The sequence below is a fragment of the Camarhynchus parvulus genome, chromosome 3 (genome assembly GCF_901933205.1).
Source record: "Camarhynchus parvulus chromosome 3, STF_HiC, whole genome shotgun sequence".
In the NCBI taxonomy this organism is placed as follows: Eukaryota; Metazoa; Chordata; class Aves; order Passeriformes; family Thraupidae; genus Camarhynchus; species Camarhynchus parvulus.
The window spans coordinates 76,959,424-76,977,169 of NC_044573.1; the positions used below are offsets into that span (position 1 = coordinate 76,959,424).

Here is a 17,746-nt window from a genome sequence, read left to right on the forward strand (position 1 = left end):
CAAGCACTTTGTGTAAATCTATGGAAATAATATACTTTGGTGAAATTAGGGAAATCCATTTCATTAGGTACAGCACGTCCTGGAACAGAAAACCTTTGTCCTGGTGGCCTGTATGCTTTCCATATTCCCTTATGCAAATGTGAGAATTCATCAGGTACTTTACCTCACTCCTGCTACCCTCATTTCATATCTACTTCAGGCAAATCTACATACCATGCACAATCTCTCAAAGCCAGCAGCTTCTGCCCACAAAAACAACATCAGCTTGTTTCATTACTCACACATCAGCCACATTGTGTTGGTCGTATCATGCACAAAGAGAATTTCCATCCCAGTGAGTTTAGAGTCTGAAAGTATCAGGCCTGGTGCTCAGTTCAGACAGAGCAATATAATCCCCTTCAAGCCAGTGAACTCTGTGTTACACAAGCAAAGGGTTTGCTCATTGTTCCAAACAGGTGAAGATTTTTTTTTTTAAAAAAAGCAAGACTAGGAACAGGAAAGCAGTGTTTTGTATCAAGCTCTGCCATAGTACAAGAAGAGACAAAGGACTGGTCAGAAAACAAAGAAAATTATCCTATTTAATAGAATAAAAAACAAAGTCATACCCACAGGTAGGTCAGAGTCATGTCAAGGTACATGTCTGCTTCTGATGTGAACTCTTCAGAGACCGTTTTCCCCATTCCAACCCCCACACTGCAATCGGGCACTAACAAAAAGCCTTGCTGTGCAGTCATCCCAGTGATATCAGATGTCACTCCCCTGCAGCCCTAGATGACAGCCCAGTTCATTCACCCTGCATGTTTTTCATGTTGCTTGCGTGGGATCATGCTTATTGCTTATCTACCTTGTCCAGGTCAGTTGTTATTTGTTCTGTGTAATTCTGCTTCCTGTGGCAAATTCAGCCTGATATTTTTTCTCACTTTTGGTTTCATATTGCTGGCTTCTCTCTGCAGATACTGGCACAGCTTAGTGCAAACACCTCTTTTATTTGCACAATCTCTAAGTTTTTTTATCATCAGTGGTTAGAATTGCAAAATTCTTCCTCCTCCTCTTCTTAATGTATTTATGTACTAGCTTATGAGAAATTTAGGACAAAAACCATAGTACTGATACATTTTTAAAAATTCAAAACTTTGCCCAAATAACCCATAACCTGATCCTTCTTAAAGTATAATCTTACTACAAGTATTATCCTCCATTCTTTCGGAGTTGCATCACAAGTTCACGTGGCATGTTTTGGTCACCCAGCAGATGTTCTTGTAAATTTCAGAATCTCACCTAAATGCAGATCTGAATGTTCCCGAAGTTTGGAATGAAAAGATCACATCTGTAGTATTGCTTCACATGTGTTTAATTTTCACATTTTATGCTGTCCTTTGCTAACTGGAGTTCCTTGTCTGCTTATTTTACCAACATTTTGAATTCCCAGATACCTTTTTGTCTGCAAAGCACAGCTACTAATTGCATGTCCAAACCCAATTCCTGCCAACAGCAACCAACCCCATCCTAATTTCAGACTGTGTGTTTGGCTTATCTAGCTGTCCAGGTTATGTGACATTGCTAATATCAAGCTCAGCATGAAAGTTAGATCCTCAATTTGTTGAAGGTGACATACCTTCCTACATCTGCCAGACCCAACTGAGAGGCTGCCAGGCTCTGCCAACCAGCTCCCACACCAACAAGCTACAAGCAAGTCTCCACAGGCTCCTGGATCAGGAAGATTCCTCTGGAAAGCATAGAGAATATCCTACACTGCACTGTGTAGGTTGTCTGGAACCCCCAGGTGGGATTTGCATGAGCTAGCAGTGTAGCTATGCTAACATCACACTCCACCCAGGCTAATACCTCAGTGAAGCCTACGCAGAGCTGGACAGTGGCTCCAATAGCTCAGCTAGGCAGATGTGATTGCACAGCTCTGCTTGGTGCTGGGTAGAAATGCTGTGGACTTACCTGTGATTTCATCAAGTCAGCCTCTAAATACTCTGCCCCACCATCACTGTAAGAGTAGGTCACTCTGAGGAATAGAGTCCTGAGTCACTTAGACAAGCATCAGGACGTTCCCTGGATCTGCCTCTTCTGCCTCCTCAGCCAACCATTCAGCAGTGGCAGTTCTATAACTGGTATGGGAAGTGCTGTTCTCCCCCTCTCATTCCTTCTCCTGAGTGGTTCTTCTGTCAATCCATGGCTGTGTCCCAAGACCACCACCTCACAGATGTGCTCTCTGCCTTCCAGGAGATTAGCAGAAGGGATGTCTGGGCATGTTTTCCCTGGCCTGGGACATCTTGCATCTCACATTTGCCACAGGTTTGCTCACTCTGTGCTTATTGTCCAGGTCAAGTGCCAAATTTTCAAATTGTTATGTTTTTTCCATCTTTATCCTGCTAGTACTGGCCACATATGAGGACCACCAGTTTCACAGAGTTAGCCAGCCTTTCATAGGAATAATAACTTCACATTATAGTGGTTACACAGTGTCCAAAGAGTGACACTTGGACACTCTGCACTGGGTACCAGGAAGTGGGCAAGAATTAACCATTCCTCATCCTGCTTTACCAAAGACCACTGGGCTTCAAACTGGGCCTGCTCTAAGGCATGGGAGTTAAAAAGCAAATGAACAATTAAATTCCTACATTTAGATTGCGTGTCCAGACATTTCGAATCCAACCAGGATCTTTCATCAACGGAATCTGAAAGAAACAAAACAAAATGAAAAATAATATTAATATATACAGAAGTTAATATATACAGGCCTCAATCATGGCTCTTGAAACCCAGCTTCAATGAGTATCTCTCCTAAGATTCCTTTGTAAGCCACATGACCTTTGTGTCATCCTCACTTTTTATCTCGACTGAGAAATTTTCTCAATTTTTTTTCCATCATCTCAGTTTTCAGGGCTTTTGCAGAAGGATTTAGTCCTCTGCTAATGGGATCTGTATCATCAGCTGGAGAGAGCTTGGAAGCTGGCAAATTCTGTGAGCTCTGAAGAAGCATAGACCACAACAGTGTCTGTTTATTGTTTTGCAGGATAGGGATGCCAAAGATCTTTTCATATGGCATCATCCCTAGATGTGTTCATGGTACAGGAAGAAGTCTAGTACCCAGCAGGACAGGAAAAGCAGTTCTGTAGAGCAAGAGGAGCGCACTTCAGCCCCTTTGAAGCAGCCTGGTGCTCAGGGTCTGCATAGCAGAGGCATGAGTATATTCCATGAGTAATTCCTCTGCAGACAGGCAGCACAGGAGCCTCAGCAATGTGATTGCTCTGACTTTCAGAGACAGAGCCCACAGCTGAGGTGACAATTGCTGTGACAACTTCTTTATGAATGCACAGAAGTAGGAGTGAATGGTGATTTCATTTTTAAAGAAGCCACAGTTGCAAGACATGTTGACGTTAATTAATACCTACTAAGTAGGGTAAGCTTTCTGTGTTGCTGGAGATGAAGGGACACATATAACTAAAAGGAAAAGTTATTCAAGAGAAATTCTGAAGCACATTTTATAATACTTCTTATTCTATAGTGAAATTTCGTACTGTAAGGACTAACTCTACAATATCAATAAATACAGCAGTGATGATGATGATGATGATGATGATGATGATGATGATGATGATGATGATGATGATATGAACAAATAATTTGAAAGATTTCTTTTTCTTGCCTAGAAAAGTTATGGCCAGATTTGCTGGTGGTGTGTTCTCAAAGCACCTATATTCCTTCATATTCAAATCTCAACATTTTTCAAACAAAAGTGCTTATCAGGAAAAAAGGAAAAACATTCTGCTCTCTAATTCTCAAGTTATATGACACCCAGAATACTCTGTGGAATTCTACTGAGCAAATAGAACAGGTATAAAATGATACTTTTTCTGAATTTTCTTCCATTTGAATAAAGACTATGAAACCATTACAAATAGGGAGCAATCAGAAATAGCAAAACAAGCACTACAGAAATAAATTCACCTAGTTCTGGTACGTCCAGTTCTTAAGGGTTCCATTACTGTTAATTACACTGGTAATTACACTCACACACTCTGGTACATGTGTAATTAGAATATCATTTCATGTGGGGGATGTGACACGTAAGTTTGAAGTGGTACAATCAGAGGAAGACAGAGGTCTGGCACATAGGCCTTCTCTGTTCATGACAATATCTTGCACTTGGAACATTCCACTAAGGATTGCACCACAGTATTCAAACAGAGTTTACCAAGCCTCTCAATGACCTTATGGGCCAGAAGATATTATAAATTTCATTTGTCAAATTAAGAAATTGAAATGCACACTGATTAAATTGCTTATTTGGCATTACAAAGGACTTCTAGCATCTGAATTAGGAACAGACATCTTTCCACATGGCCCATTATTTTAACAAGTGGTCTATCTTTTCTATTCTCAGAAGCAGAATAAAAATACTGGCATTGTTGCCCCAATAATTAAATTATCAGAAATACTCTTCCAGGCTAAATTGATAACTTAAATACAGATGCATGCTGTATGCAAATGCTGAAGTCAATATAATTGCATTTTCCTGCTGCATGTGCCTGTTTGTGCTTAAGAGGTATCATAGAGTGGTTTGGGTTAGAAAGAACCTGAAAGACCATCTGGTTCCAACCCCCCTGCCATGGGCAGGGACACCTTTAATGAGACTAAAGTGCTCAAAGCCCCATCCAGCCTGGCCTTGAACACTTCCAGGGATGAAGCACCCGCAACTTCTCTGGCCAACCTATTCCAGTGCCTCACCATCCCCACAGTAAAGAATTTCTTCCTAATATCTAATCTAAGCCTGCCTTCTTTCAGTTAAAAGATGTTCACCCCTGTCATACAAGCCCTCATGAAAAGTCCCTCTCCAGCTCTCTTGTTGTCCCTTCTGGTACTGGAAGGTGCCATAAGATCTCCCCAGAGCTTTCCCTTCTCCAAGCTGAACAACCCCAACTCTCTCAGCCTGTCTGCAGAGTATGGGTGCTTCAGCCCTCTGATCACCTTTGTGGCTTCCTCTGCTCCAGCAGTTCCACATCTTTCTTGTGCTGAAGGCCCCAGAGTTGGGTGCACCAGCCCCTGTGAGGTCTCCTGAGAGCACAGCAGAGGGGCAGAATCATGTCCCTCACCTGCTACCCACCCTGCTTTGGATGCAGCCCAGGACACAGCTGGCTTTCAGGGCTGCAAACACACATTCTTTCTTTTTCTTTCTTTCTTAAAAACAATCAGAATTCCATGATCCAAAAAATAAATCTCAGAAACATCGTAACAGGAACTGCCACAGGCAAACACTACATTTCATTAGCAGAAAAGTCAACAGTGTGTTTCAACAGAGATGGTAATGTTACGAGAGTGCTGCTGCCTGTGCATTCAGTTCCTCTGAAAAACAATGATCAGAGACAATCCTGTAAAACATTCTTTGTGTACTTGTGCAACAACCACGCGACTCTCCAGGAGCCCTGCCAACATTTTGAAAGTATAGTTAATATTGCAGTTAAGTATTTGATGTTTTTAGTTGTCTAATCTCTTGTTCCTGCTCACATTTGAAAAACAACCATAAGGAGCTTTCATTCAGACCTGGAATTAATGGAAAAATTTAGAATTTAATGAATTATATTTTGTCCATTTTTTTGAGTGACTGTTGTAAGTCGACTGCCTTTCCTATTTAGTAGTCTTGGAAAGGCAAACTGAGCAGCAAGGATTTCAAAGCAGACACAATGCATTAAGTATTTCCTTTAGCTGTACCAGCCTCAGAAAGCACCCTACTGACCTTAGAGAACAAGCTAATGTGGGGAAAAGATGACCTTGCACTTAAGCTAGTGAAATAGGACACAAGTGCTATTCCTGTACAATCAGAATCAAGGCACAGGTGGAGGCACTGGGACACTCTGGCCTGTGCCCTGATGCTGGAAAAACAGCACTTGGCACAGGTGCTGCCACAGCCAGCTGGCAGCTCCCAGCTTGGGAATGAGCATAGAGCTTTTCCAACAGGCCTCTCAAGGAGACCAACTGGTCTTCAGCGTTGATGGAGCTTAATAACAATAATAGCAGGAGCTGACTGGATCACACCAGGTAGCATCAAAGCCAGAGAATGGGCACTGTCACTGTTTAGTTTACTATCACCAGTGTAGCCAAGAGATCCAGATCTCCTGGGAAGCTACCTGAACTTTTTTGCTTTCGGGAGTGTGGGCATATCACAAGTATTATTGCACAGCTCTCCTGATGTCTAAAATAAATAATATATGCCTAAACTGTAAGGGGAAATTCAATAATATTTATAAGAAAACTTTAATTTGTGGTGCAAAGCAAAATTTGCCCTTTGAACCCTAAAGAGAGTCTTTATGACCCTATATTGGCCAGTCTGTTAGCATTAAGCCAAACTGTACTTTTCCCAACTAAATATGGAATGTTTAAGAATGAAGAGATTTCTTTTAGCTGATAGAAGGTGAAGTAAAACAGAAGACTGAGAGAAAGAAGCAGATTAATCTATATTTCATACTCTCGCTTAGAGGGAAAATATATGTCTTATATAAAAATATTGAAAGCAAAAAATAGCACTAGTAACTGTAATGCATGACCCCTTGGGAGAGATATGGAAATGCAGTGAGCATGAAAAGAAACAGGAAATATTTAGGCATTAGGAAAACTTTATAATAGTTGGAGCACCCAGGCTCTGGTATGGCTTGCCGGAAGAGGCTGAGATCTTTCAGAGCAGGCTGAACACACATTTGACAGAAATGTTTTAATTATAGTTGGATTTGCCTCTAGGCATAGAGATGGACCGGATGAACTCTGAGTCTCTTGCAGCCTTGTATTCTGTTAGTCTATGATAAAGTGACGTGGCAGAATGAGAATACACTTTCAGGAGTTCTTTCCTGACAACGAAATCTCACAGTGGGAAAAAATACAGAAACTGGTGATGAAAACCCTGTTACATGAAATGCTTTGAATTAAAAAAAATTAGTGCAGAAACATGTTATAGGGAAGCACAGCAGAGTAGCCAAGGGATGGGCAGGGTGACCTAAGCAGCTCTTCTGTCTCAAACTTCTGACTCAGTCTCATGACATCACCTGACTGGTGTTTAGCTCATCACACTGATGCAACAGGTGTTGTAAACAAAGTTATTCATTTGTGAATTACTCAAGTAATTTAAATCAGGTTCCTACATTAATCATACCTCTAAATGTAGTTAAGTACACACTGAGTGCTTTATTTCTGCTAGTACCAGAGAGAAACATCCTATTACTTCCCTTGAGGAGCACCTGATGCCCAGAGTTATATTTTCCCTGCAGTGTTGGTGCTTAGTGCAAAGCAGCTGGTCTGTTCTTTCACAGACAACCAGAGTAGGTGCCTTTTGGGAGGAGATGCTATCTCCACTACAGAGTAATTTTAGGGAGCAAAGAGGAAGGAGGGCCACCTTCTTTCCAGGTAAGATGACAATCCAATTGCTACATGATCATACCGCCTTTCTAAGTGACCTAAAGTAAGAAAACCATTTCCTAGCTTCTCAAATAAGTCAGATTTGACTAGCAGCTTTAACTTTCTTGGAGAAGTTGTAACTAGTCAGACAAAGCTCAGGACATCATTAAATAATGTGGGAAAAAAATGTGACTACCAAGAGTTCTGTCAGAAATTTCAGTAGTGAGTTCCTAGTTAAATGGCTTGATGTTCTAACACTCCAAACAAAAACACCCTTGTCTATATTTATCTTCTATAAGAAGGCTACAAAAATAAAGCCACTGGCCTGTAGGAGGGAACATGGGAACTGCTGCCCATGGAGATGACCACAGAACAATTTAAGTACTTTGCAATATGGAAGCCAGAGTCAAGTTTTATCATATGAAGCCGAGGAAGCACAACAAGGAACCAGTTCTGTTTAGCTGCCTCACTCAAACCTGGTCCAAAGTCAAAGGAGCCATTATGCTCAAGCACACTGGCAGCTCCAGGGTCCCAAGGGATACATGGAGACAGAGGAACAGGTGTAGGGTGGGAAGATCACAGCAGTTTGGAGTCTTCTTGCTTGCCCAGTCCTCATAGCCACTATTTCTCTGGAGACAGCATGGGTACCAGGGCAGCTCTTGCAGCATGAGCAGTGTTCTCCCTGTCCTTTCCTTGCTGAAAACATGGATACCTGCATTGTAATCATAGAATGGGTTGGAAAGGACCTTAAAGACCATCTAGCTCTAATCCCCCACCACCATGGGGAGGGATGCAACACACTACACCAGATTGCTCAAATTCCCATCCAACCTGGCCTTGTTTGCTTCCAAGGACAGAGCATCAACAACTTCTCTGGGAACCTGTGCCTCACTCCTCACAGTACAGATCTTTGTTCCTAAAATATAATATAAATCTCTCCACTTCTAGTTTAAAACTGTTCCCCCTTATGTGATCACTGCCTGCTCATGCAAAAAGTTGTTCTCCCTCTTTTTTTATAGTCCCTTTCAAGTACTGGGAGGCAAATCTAAGATCTCCTCAAAACCTCCTCTTCTCCAGGCTGAACAATCGTAGCCCTCTCAGACAGTCATCATAGAAGAGGTGTTCCAGCATTTTTGTGTCCCTCCTCTAGACTTGCTGCAACAACAGCAGTCCATGTCTTTCCTTCACTGAGGACCCCAGATCTGGATGCAGCACTGCAGGCAGGGTCTCACCAGAGCTCCTTTTGACAGAGCCCAGGATACATTTGGCAGTCAGGGCTGAAGGTGCACATTGCCAGTTCCTGTGCAGCTCTTCATCCACCAGAACCCCCAAGCCCTTCTTGGCAGGGCTGCTCTCAATGAGTTCATCTCCCAGTGTGCTACATCAAGTTCCTAAATGATTTTGAAATCCAGATGTAAACTGAATGCTTTGTAATAATCCAACCTATAAATTAAAGGAAAAAAAAAAAGTGAGAATATCTGTGGCACTTCTGTCCTGGAGATGCTGCAAACTGCAGCAGAGCTCAGGCATGCTGGTTTGCTCACCACACTTTGAAGTGACTTTGAAATAAAGATAAAATTAAGGACTGCAAGTAAGACACTATGAAGCTGCTCATTTAGTCAGAAACCTCACTGAGAACATCCCAGGACTGGGTTAACACAAGGAACCCTGGTCTTTGAAATATGCCCTGAAAGAGCCTCACGCCAGGTCTGTATTTTTCCTGCTGAGCTCCTCCCTTTTCCTAACCTCACCCTAGTCGCTCACAGAGAAAATTATCAGCTGTTTATCTAACATCTTGCAAGGCAGGCTGATAAAGGCTGTTTTGTCACCTCCCGCAGACCGTTCAGCAGGGCGAGGCCTGTTTGGCTGCCACCGCCATTGGCAGAGGGGGTGGCCCCACCGCCACACGGGCACTTGCTTTTGTCGGATATTTTAAAGGCTGCAGTTAACACTGCACCTGGGAATGTTGCTCTTAGGAACCACCCTAGGCTACCAAAAGGCGTTCCATGAGGTGATGTATTCACATCACCTGATGTTCACCCCACCCTCCCTCCTGGCATCAGCCTTTCCAGACCCAGAGGCCTCCCTCAGCAGCTCCTCCATCAGCCCTGGACATGGCAGCTGCTACCCACAGCTTTCCCCAGAGCACAAAGGAGGGCAATACATGCCCTTCACCAGAGAAGGGTGAAAATGGCTGCTTCTCCTCACAGCCAGGGGCAGAAAGCTGGTGGGTGGTCGAGCTCCACGACTGCAGTATCGACACTGCCCATGGCTTAGGCTTGACGGGGCTTTGGGTCATCCAGCCCCTCATTGTTAAGTGCAAGGCAAAGGAGTTCAGAGCTAGATCTGGCTGAATGTAGGATCTGCAACCACAAGGAATCTGTAAATTCTGGGTTTTCATGATACAGAGCAAACAAAACTCATCTAGCCCACTGATATTCAGTCTGAGACACGGATACGTGCTCAGTCATGTAAACAGAGGACTCTCTGAAGAGAAAAAGGGAAGGAACTATCAAGAAGTTCCTGATTTAGTTCAGAGGGATTCTGGTCCAACAGGTATGACAGCAGAGCTGAACTGGCAGCAGGCTTGTTTAAAGACTTGAGGAACTGGGTTTGTGCCATACGCTGGATCCCCAGGCTCCCAGCACTAGCAGTACACAGAGCAAAGCTGCTGCTGCTGCTGCCATGCTGCGCCTGCTCTTCAAATAATACCAGGCACAGACTGTGTTTTTGCTTGCTAGCAAACTTTGTCATGGGTCACATACAAATAAATACCTTGTACAAATACCTTACAGAAGCTCGTGGAGAGCCTTCAGAAAGGGGTATTTCCCTGATCCCATATGTTTTCTGTTCAATTTTAGGCATGAATTTCAAGAGTGGTGATGGAGTTAGGAAGATGACAGCAAAAAGCTGTGCTGCACACTGAAAAGCTGCATGAGCCTTTTGTGTTATGATTGAACCCTTTGTCCATTTGCCTATGGCAGCCGCCTCCATAGCCATAAAGGTCATGGCAGGTGGGAGGTAATGGCCACATCTGGGCCTGACCTGTAAAACCTAGCTGGGCTTTTTATTCTCTCTGTTTATTTACTTTGTTTGCTTGTAGACTTACTCAGAGGTCTTCCCTATGTGTATCATAGCTATTTTAGTGATGCTTCCCATCCCCCTGTCCATTGATTTGTGGGAAGCCTCCCATCAGAATGCAATTTATTCAAAGAATATTAAATTTTGCCACAGAGGGAAGTTCCATCAAGCCAGTACTGATATGTAAGTACTTGCACATTAGTCACTGTCCAGAGTCATCAAGGGCACCAACAGTGATGGACAAAACAGGTTTTAATGTATGGCTTCATGACAGGCTTGATAGAGTCTTAACAAGCCTCCATTAAAGTGTGAGTGAATTAAAATATACATGGTGGTTTTTCCACTTTGTCAATCTAGGGGAAGAAAAACCAGGTAGGCTGTTCTTTGAAATCCTTCAAGCATTCAAATATTAAAGCCTCACATGCAAATTCCTAACAGCAGAAAAAATTGTATTGTGTGTAGTTTTTGTAGGGGTTTTTTAAGGGATTTTCTAGTCACAGCTTTTTAGGGAGAAAGTTTATATCATTTTGTGGAACATAGGTATGTTTGTAATATGAAGAGATCTTGTGTCCCAAGATCAGATTTCTGGAGTGGAACAGAAGAGGAAAAACAATCCTACGTCTGAGGGGTAGGTCAGGAAGTTTGGAAACTTCCATTGGGCCTGGCACTATTGCAGGCTGTCTGTGCTCTGCTGCACAACGCAGCTAACCTCACTCTGCTTCTGGTTTTTTAGTATAAAATAAAGAAACATTATCAACTCAGACTACTGTTATGAAAGCGAGTTTCTCAATTTTCCCAGTTCCTGACTTCATTGGTTCAGTACACAGGGCTTACATATAGTAAAGACTGCGTGTATGCAAAAGTAAACACATGTTCATAAATAGACTTTGGAAGCAGCTCCCTTCTGGCTCTTGTCCAGAAGGGCAGAAAATAAAGAGGAGGGGAGCGTGCCTCTTCATTGCAAGTGATTTGTTTTTCTCACTAATGCTACAAATTGTTCAGGACTGTTTCTAGGAAGAAGGCAGTCATAAAATCCAATCAATATATGCTGCAACATTGCTGACTAGAAGAAAAACAGCATGTGCAGAACAAGAGGAAGTGTTTGAATAAATTTCTTGGAAAGAGGCATCTCAGAGCACAGTGGGCCAGGAACATTTTTTCTGTGGTGCACATTTAGTACTTGTTCACACAGAAAGCTTTAAAAGTATTTAGAAATGTTTTTTAAATGTTAATAATCCCTTGGGCTTGACTGGGCTTTAATTAATACTAAAATAACAGCATTGGCTTTGAAATTCTTTCGCCATGTCACAATGTCACACTTTTAGAAGTTTTCTGCCTCTCCTCCTACTTTCTTCAGTATTTTGCCTAAACAAGGCTCAGTGGCCTGGCAGCCATCAGTCTCTTTGTTAAATGTCATACAGTTTTTCTCCAGGCAGGGCAGTACTATGGGTGAAGCTATACAGATCCCTGGCTGCAGAGAATGACGTTTGTAATCAGTGGATGCTCCACAAAGGGCTGGCTGGCTCAAGAGTAGAGCAACTCCAAGTGTTTATTTTACGCTCCTGAGGCTGCCACTGCAGCTAGGCTGGTGGTGAAGCAGTGCTGGATGGATAGAGCACAACCAGCTGCCCTTAGGAATGCTTTGGGACTGTCTTTTTTGCCTTTATTGTTTAAGGACAATATGGAGAGACAGGTTACAAGACCTCCACCTCCAAACCTCCCCCAGCATCTAGCAACACAGTCAAGGCCATCAGAGATCCACCAGTGTCACTGGAGGATCCCACGTGCTGTTCCTGTTACCTACACAGGAATGATTTTCCCAGAAGTTAGATCACAGGAACATTCAAAGCTCCATTTTGTGCATACTCTTTTATTGACTAGTTTGGACTTTAAAGGTACTCCTGACTTCAGTGGGCGAAGGATTGTTAATTGTTCTGTGAGAAATTAACACCTCCTGATACTCCAGACTGGCGGGATTCATTTTTAAACTAACTTCACAGATTAAGTAGTCGGCAAAAAGAAAGATGGTGGCAAAATAATCTGTTCACTGTATCAGGCTCCTGCATATTTCCTTGTTTTCACTTCATTATGCAGTGTCCATAATGTAGTTATTCCTATGTGAAGGGATTACTACAGAGGGCAAGCACATAGGTCCAGCTGTTCTTATTTCACTTGAGGTGCCAACACAAGACTTTACCTTTTCAGAGGCTTTTTCACCCAGGCCACAGCCTTTATTATGTGGCATTAGTTGAATAGAAAAATATCCTTTTTCTGGGCTGGACTGTTAGTGCATGTGTTAGTGAGATAGCACTGGATTTGGAGTCTCCATGGTATCTAATTCAAAGATATTTCATGTAAGAATCCTACTATATTCAACCCAGATGTACCTGTCTGACTTTAAGGTGAGAGAATAGTTCCCTTTAACTTCAAGGCCACATTTTTAAGTGGAATTAGATCCTGGGGCTGCCTTTTTTACCTTAAACAGTCCTAAGAAAGATAGTTATGCCTGGATTCCCTTTCTAATTAATCCACAGAGAGTGTTGCACTGTTAGAACATGATCCATTTAAGCTTCCTTAACATGGCATGACATAGAGTGTTTAAATACAAACTTTTTCTAAATGTAACTCTGACCTGCCTTGAAAAGATCATTTTCATAACTGTCTGCTATTCTTTTCCCATTAAATTTTCCATCCTTTTCCCCCACAGGATAGATCTGCTTTTGTATCTCACCTAGAGCATACCACTTCCATCAAAATCAACTTCTCTTCAGCAAAGCTCTCATAGTCAATGAAAAAGTGAAAACAAGTGCAAATACACCCTGAAAAACAGTTTAGCAGTCAAAAGAGCTTCCTTTGTTGCAGCATTAAATTATCACAGAGTTTATAAAGAAATATCAAATTATCCTAGGCTTTATAAAGAAAAAGAAGATTCACTAAGACTCACATTCTATACTGCTGTTTGTTGGCCTTCAACGGTGCTTTGAAGCTTTAATTGGGGCTCACTTTGTGACACACTGTACAGGGACAAAATTAAAAGGTTGTGACAGGATGCCTCTTTTGTGAAATCCTCTTTCATTTAAGTGAAGTTTTCCCAAATCTTAGCATTCAAAAGTCTGGGCAGTCATTCACTCTCTGCTACTTGCTACCAACTTTATTAATATAATAAGGAACCCGTCATCATTAATGTAGGCAGCCTAGGATGAGCTGAAGGGTTTGTTTGATGTATATGGCAGGGTCAGGAACATGCTGCACAGCTCCCACAAGGCCAGCAAGTAGTCAGAAGATATGTCTGCTCCAGCCTGGTTCCAGGAATGCTCGTCTGAGGATTTACAAAGCAGAAAATAAACTACTGGTGTTGCCAATCAATTAAGACCACTGTTCAAAGGCTCTGAACTGAGACAAGCCAGTTAAAGGGAGGAACTGCCTCTCCCATGTGTACATGTTGCACAGATTCCTAGTGAGTAGCATCTTCTCAAACCTTAGAGGAAACCTAAGTGAGCTCACACCTCCCTCTGTAGCGAGTGGAGAGACAGGGGCAATTCCAAGGACTGTGTTACTCCAACAGGATTGTTGCCTTTGGACTGTAGAAATAAATCCTTCAGTGGATTCAAACAAAACCTATCTTTCCTATTTTCACTGAAATGAGGTAACAAACCTGCAGCATCCTATTTTGTTCCTTTTTTGTTTTCTTCAGTGTGAGTGGAGATCAAATGAATCCACAGGAAAATGGGAGGTAGGAGACCCAGGGAACCTGTGGAAATCCCTGGAGTGGCTGAGATTGAGGTTTCTTCCCCAGATGCCATGTGAGGAAGGGCTAGATGCTGATGTCTCTGGTGTTTGGCAGCCCTCCTCAGTGTAGGCCAAAGGCTCCTTCCAGTTCCTGCCAAAAGCTGAGGAAAAGCATTGCTAGGCTGGAAGCAGCCCAGCTCTTGCCTATTGCTTATATGGGTGCTGTGTGGACGGAGGCCTTTCCCCATCAGCCAGTGTCTCCATGGCCCTGGATCTGTCCACCCTCACCCTCCAACTCTGCTTCACCCTCACCATTAACCCCCTCTGTTCCCAGCCTTTCTGCCAAACCTGGCTGCATCCCCACAGGCTGTCCTGCTTGTTTGTCCTTTCCTGATTACAGGCTACAAGTGGCCAGCCCAAGCAAAAGCCAAGTGTCTGGATCCTGCAGTAAGGACTGGGTTAATTCTCAGTCCAGAACATCCTCATAGTTCTGCATCCATTGCAGAAACTTCCTTCTCCTACCCAGCTGCCCAGAGCTGCCAAGAAAACTGAGGAAACTTGATTATTGCCTCTCCTGCTGCAAAAACCTGCCACCCGTCAGGCACAGGCTGCCTGCAGGAAATTAGACACCTGCTTTGGTCTTCTTCTTGCAGTCATGAAGTGTTGGTATAGTATGTCTGCCAAACCACTATTAATAAACTACCTTTTTGACTGTCACAGAGTTATGCCAAGATAAAATGCCATTCCTTCTACCATCCATCTTCTTTTTGTTTCACAGGTCCTGGCAGAGCTCTCTTTTCTGTACTATTTCCTGATCTATTGAGATTTGTGCAGCACTGACCAAGGGAGGAAGAAAAAACTAGTGAATTAGTCAAATAAGTAGGAGTTAAAGAAAACTACCTGGTTCTCAGTTTTACCATTAGCTCCTGACTATCTACAACCTGCTATCCTAGGAGGAAAAAAGAGAGAAAGTGTATTAATTTTGAAGAAAACATGAACCTTCTAGCATGGGTTGTATACACAGGTGTTGCTGTGGTCTGTGCCCATCTTCATGGGCTTGTCCTTTACAAGTCTAATACAGCTGCTGGAGGAAAGCAGAAGAGGAAATTGATGAAAAATAGGGCTAACATCTTCTTTCATTTAAATTCCTTTCACTTAGTGTTACTTTTCACATAGAAGGGGAAAAAAGTATTATTGTGTTTGTACTCTGTTTATAAACTGCATTACCCTGCTCACACACAGCACAGCCTGGTGAATGTTGCAATATATTGCAAAATGATGTTATTAACATAATCCCCTTGCAACAGATGGAGCAGCTGAGAAAGTTGCAGAGGGTTATTGAAACTCATCCAGCAGCGTGAGGGAAAACAGCTTTGTCATCCTGTCTGGGGCCAGCACTGCTCTGACCAGGGCAAGAGCCACAGCTCATTTCTCAGTCTTAGCTGAGAGTCAAATTTGCCTTCTCTCATATTCAAGTTTTGGCCTCTGTTGCACAGACAACATTAGATTTCCAGGAGAAGGGATTTAGGAGCGCCAAAACTTTTTTTATCGAAGGTCATGTCTGTAACTGCTTTAAGTTAGCTCACTTGCAATGACTGCTGCATTTCCACTGACCTTACAAAAGCACCAGAATTCATACAGTGAATCCAATAAAGAATTAATAATGAAGGACATTTAAATACCCATTGGGAAACTCTCCTTCAAGTTTAGTCTGGCTTTTTGTTGGGTTTTTCGTGATTTTGTTTTGTTTTGTTTTGTTTTTTATTAAGGCTAAAACAGATTAAGGAAACTGTTGTTTTGCAAAAGAGTTTTCAAATAAAATATTTATTGCCAATTATTTAATTAAAGAGTATTTTTCTGTTGAATTTCCAAAGTGTCCCTCTGAAGGAATGCTGCCCCTCAGATGCTTTTGAATCATAAAAACCTCTAAGCAAAACTGGCAGAGTGGAGGGGCTCAGAAATTTATAATGAAAGAAAATCCTTGAACTCCAGGGATTTCTCAGAGATATTTACTGAGATGGAAATCCCACAAAGCCTGAGTTTTTACTTCTCCCTGATCCTTCTCTGCTTTAAAATAGCCAAGAAATAATGAGTCCATGGGATCCTAAAATACTTAGAAAAAGATAGGGTAATCCATCATAATTTCCAGATTTTAAAGGAAAATTAATGATTTTATTAGCAAAGCTATGCTGAATTCCTAATTGCTTGTGTAAGTAAAAATTACCCTTGAGTTGCCTGATGATATATTGTTTGCTTTTCAAAGGTCACCTCTGTCCTGTAGCAGATTGCAATATGGATGGTGTTAGAGTCAAAGCTGTACCACGTGCAGAGGGTGAGCAGAGGGAAAAAAACCCCCGCACAATGCAGGAAAAAAACACTCCTGAGATGAAAAAAATTAAAAGTGAATAAATTAAAAGCTTTCAAACTGGTTAGAAGGTATACAAAATATCTCAGTATAAGGATACATCCAGATTATCTGACCTTTTTTTAAAGGGTACATCCAATTTAATTTGTTTTACTTGTTACAAGCTGTTAAATATCATATGGCCTCATTTCTAAGAAGGGGAAGATAAATATCAGGTGTCAGCCAAAAATAATATGTGGGACCACTGGAGGGCACTTTTGATTTAAAAATCCCTCACTTTAAAAGTCTTTTGGCAGCAATACAATTTCTGCAAATGCAGGAGAGAGCAGAACTGGGGCTTATCACTTGTTCATGAAAATTTATAGGAAGATATTTCTTTCATTTTAAGATATTTTGTAGCCCAGAAGAGTTTGAGGAAATTCTAACAAATAACCTTTATGAAACATCTATTCTCACTAATTTATTTTTTCCTTATTACAGATTTTTACAATGTGACTGTTTTGGCTAGATCACATAACATTAATGAATCACTTAATTGAAACAACTACTATAGATTGGGTTAGAATAAAAAATACAGTATTTTTGTCTGTGTTGCTATGCAGACACATTGCTAGCTCTGCATTTGAAAGAAGAATATGCTAAAACTATTCACCTGATCCATGGATCAGATATCTACCACTTGCTTCAAAGGCTCCAAGTTTACTGAAGGAGTAAAAAAGGAGCAAAGAAAAGGAGCAATTCTCTGTGTACTGGATTCATTTCTAGGCTAATCCTGCAAACTTTCTCCTCTCAGCAGTCTTCCTTAGATGATTGATACAGTTCACTTCAGAGGGAGAGTGGGCCTGAATAAAAAAAAAGATTTTTTCAGACCAGCTGCCAGTGTTCATTCTGTCCTTTTGCAGTTTTTTTCCTTATTGACTTAGACCTTCATGAAAGGGGGCTGCTTCCTGCCTGGCCTCCCTTGCTTGGAAGCAGCCATGCAATTCCTTGTTCCCCATTTTGGTTGGGCAAAGAACAATTTGCTCATCCATTATAGCAGAGTATCTCTGCAAAGCCACAAAACTAGCATTTCTACAAGATCAGACCAAAGCTTTTGTGAAATGCAGAAGACAGAAGGGCAAAAAGGAAAAGAGGGAAAAGAGGGCAAGAAAAAAATGAAAAAATGAATAAATGCCT

General features: G+C 41.9%; 1 protein-coding gene across 1 annotated transcript in view; it reads right to left on the reverse strand.

Annotated features, from left to right (window-relative positions):
• LPIN1 (lipin 1) overlaps positions 1-664 on the reverse strand; it is a 55,352-nt gene extending 54,688 nt beyond the window's left edge. Inside the window, exon 1 of the mRNA XM_030945970.1 lies at positions 606-664. Coding sequence (XP_030801830.1) covers positions 606-638 — 33 coding nt within the window. The 5' untranslated portion in view covers positions 639-664. The remainder of the gene's footprint in view (positions 1-605) is intronic.
• Between the last annotated feature and the right edge of the window lie 17,082 nt (positions 665-17,746).